Source organism: Kryptolebias marmoratus, linkage group LG7 (genome assembly GCF_001649575.2).
Source record: "Kryptolebias marmoratus isolate JLee-2015 linkage group LG7, ASM164957v2, whole genome shotgun sequence".
Lineage (NCBI taxonomy): Eukaryota > Metazoa > Chordata > Actinopteri > Cyprinodontiformes > Rivulidae > Kryptolebias > Kryptolebias marmoratus.
Genome location: NC_051436.1, coordinates 25,106,453 through 25,108,354, shown reverse-complemented (window position 1 = coordinate 25,108,354; position 1,902 = coordinate 25,106,453). Strand labels below are relative to the sequence as shown.

Here is a 1,902-nt window from a genome sequence, read left to right as displayed (position 1 = left end):
AATGACTGTGATGACGGACAGTTACATAGTGCAGGCGGGGCCCGTCACTTGTCGTCATCACGTCATCACGTCATTTGCCTAAAGGCGTGATTAAAGGTGTCTTCAGCCAGGACACGCGGGAGCGTGATATCCCATAGTACATATGTTGTACCGAGTGAATCGACTGAAAGGGAACTCGCAGTGCAGTGTCCTTCAATCCACACTGATTAACAGAATACTGACAAAATTGCGTTTTTTAATTGAGAAGAGTTCTCATAAATGCTTCATTAAACCATTTAGGCTACAGATTTTTCTGTAGTTTGTTATGAAGTACAGAGGAATTTGTAACTAGCTGATGCACTGCAATAATGGCTTTATTATTCTCTTCACTTGTAAGTTGCCTTTGGTGAATTAATGTAGCAGACTAAACAGACACATCCAGGGACGTGTTGATCTGCAGCTTTAAACACTGAGATGGTGCTATCTGCAGGAGAAAATGAAAGAGGGAAGACATTTGCCAAGTAGAGCTCTACATACTGCATCATCTAATGGAAAAACACTATTAGATACAGATCTAGTATGTGTGTGTGTGTTTGTGGGAAAACTGCCAAGATCTTCTATCCTGCTGTGTGAAAATGTTTATGGGTCTGTGGGCCTTCTCTCTTTCTCTTCTCCACCTTGTGTGACTCTGTATTTTCCTCCCAGCTGAATATGATAAGTACAGCAGCAGCAGTAGAGCAGCCGGGATGAACGGGAGTGGCCCCACAAAGCTTGTGGACCCTCTGGAGGACCCGCTGCCTGGAGTGGGAACATATGAAGATTTCAATACCATCGACTGGGTCAGAGAGAAGAGCAAGGACCGGGACAGACACAGGGAGGTACAGAGAAAGACGTTGGAATGTTTTTTTTTTGTTTGTTTTTTTTAAAGAAAACAGAGTCAAAATGTTTTAATAGAAGAGTTATCCAATATAAAGAATCATTTACTTTGGTCTTTTGAAAGCATGTGCACTTGTCTCAATGGTGCTACTAAAGCAGTGAAGATGCATCTTCATTGATCCTGGAGAGGAAAATCTGTTTTACTGCAGCAAAAGAACCACATGTAGGAAAAAGAGTCTCTACAAAGCATGAAATATATTTACTTAATTGTAACTGTTCAGTTTTTTTTTTCCTCATCTCAACAAGTTCTGCTTTTTAAATATAGTTACCTGATATGTAGGCCAATTAAATATTTGGAATTTATTTAAATAATGTACTTTGTTACCACTGAAGTTAAAAAAACAAGCTTTTGCAGAATTTGCAGGCCAATAAATTGGTAAAGATTTCTAACTTTATATTGTGGATGCTTACAGATCACTAATAAGAGCAGACAGTCGACTGTAGCTTTGCTGCACAGTGTCAGCGATGCCTTTTCTGGGTGGCTGCTCATGCTGCTGGTGGGGCTGATGGCAGGTACAGTACAAACACATCCTTTCACCATTATTCACTTTCTTTCAGTTGTGAGTAAATATTTCTCTCTGTTTGGTGTTCTAGAAAAGCATTCAGTTAAATTCGAGTTTGATCAACTTGATGTTTAAAACCTGCACTTAAATTCAGAAATACAAAGAAATGTTTGCCAATAAGCGCATGTACACCTACAAATTACACTGGAAAAATCCAAACTAAATACAGTGTTTACATGATTGGACATTGTTTTTGTAAAATTTAGGTTTTACAGTCAGTATTAGATTTTTTTTAAACTACTTCAAAGTAAACACTCTTCTGGCATGTTTTAAACATATTAAGTAGCTGGAAGCATCTCTTCATGTACAGAAAGTTAACAGTGCTAACAACATACAGTATGCTGGTGTAGATTCTCAGTCATCCAGGCCATGGTAAATTCAAAAAAAGTTAAAAAACAAAAACAACTGGACTTCTATTCTGTAG

General features: G+C 38.3%; 1 protein-coding gene across 4 annotated transcripts in view; it reads left to right on the top strand.

The window, feature by feature from the left end:
- The window catches only part of clcn5b (chloride channel, voltage-sensitive 5b), a 56,730-nt gene that overhangs the window by 26,474 nt on the left and 28,354 nt on the right, over positions 1-1,902 (top strand). For all 4 annotated transcript variants that reach the window (XM_037976412.1, XM_037976409.1, XM_037976410.1 and 1 more), the window contains 2 exons: positions 685-857; positions 1,329-1,428. In XM_037976412.1, coding sequence (XP_037832340.1) covers positions 685-857; positions 1,329-1,428 — 273 coding nt within the window. The remainder of the gene's footprint in view (positions 1-684; positions 858-1,328; positions 1,429-1,902) is intronic.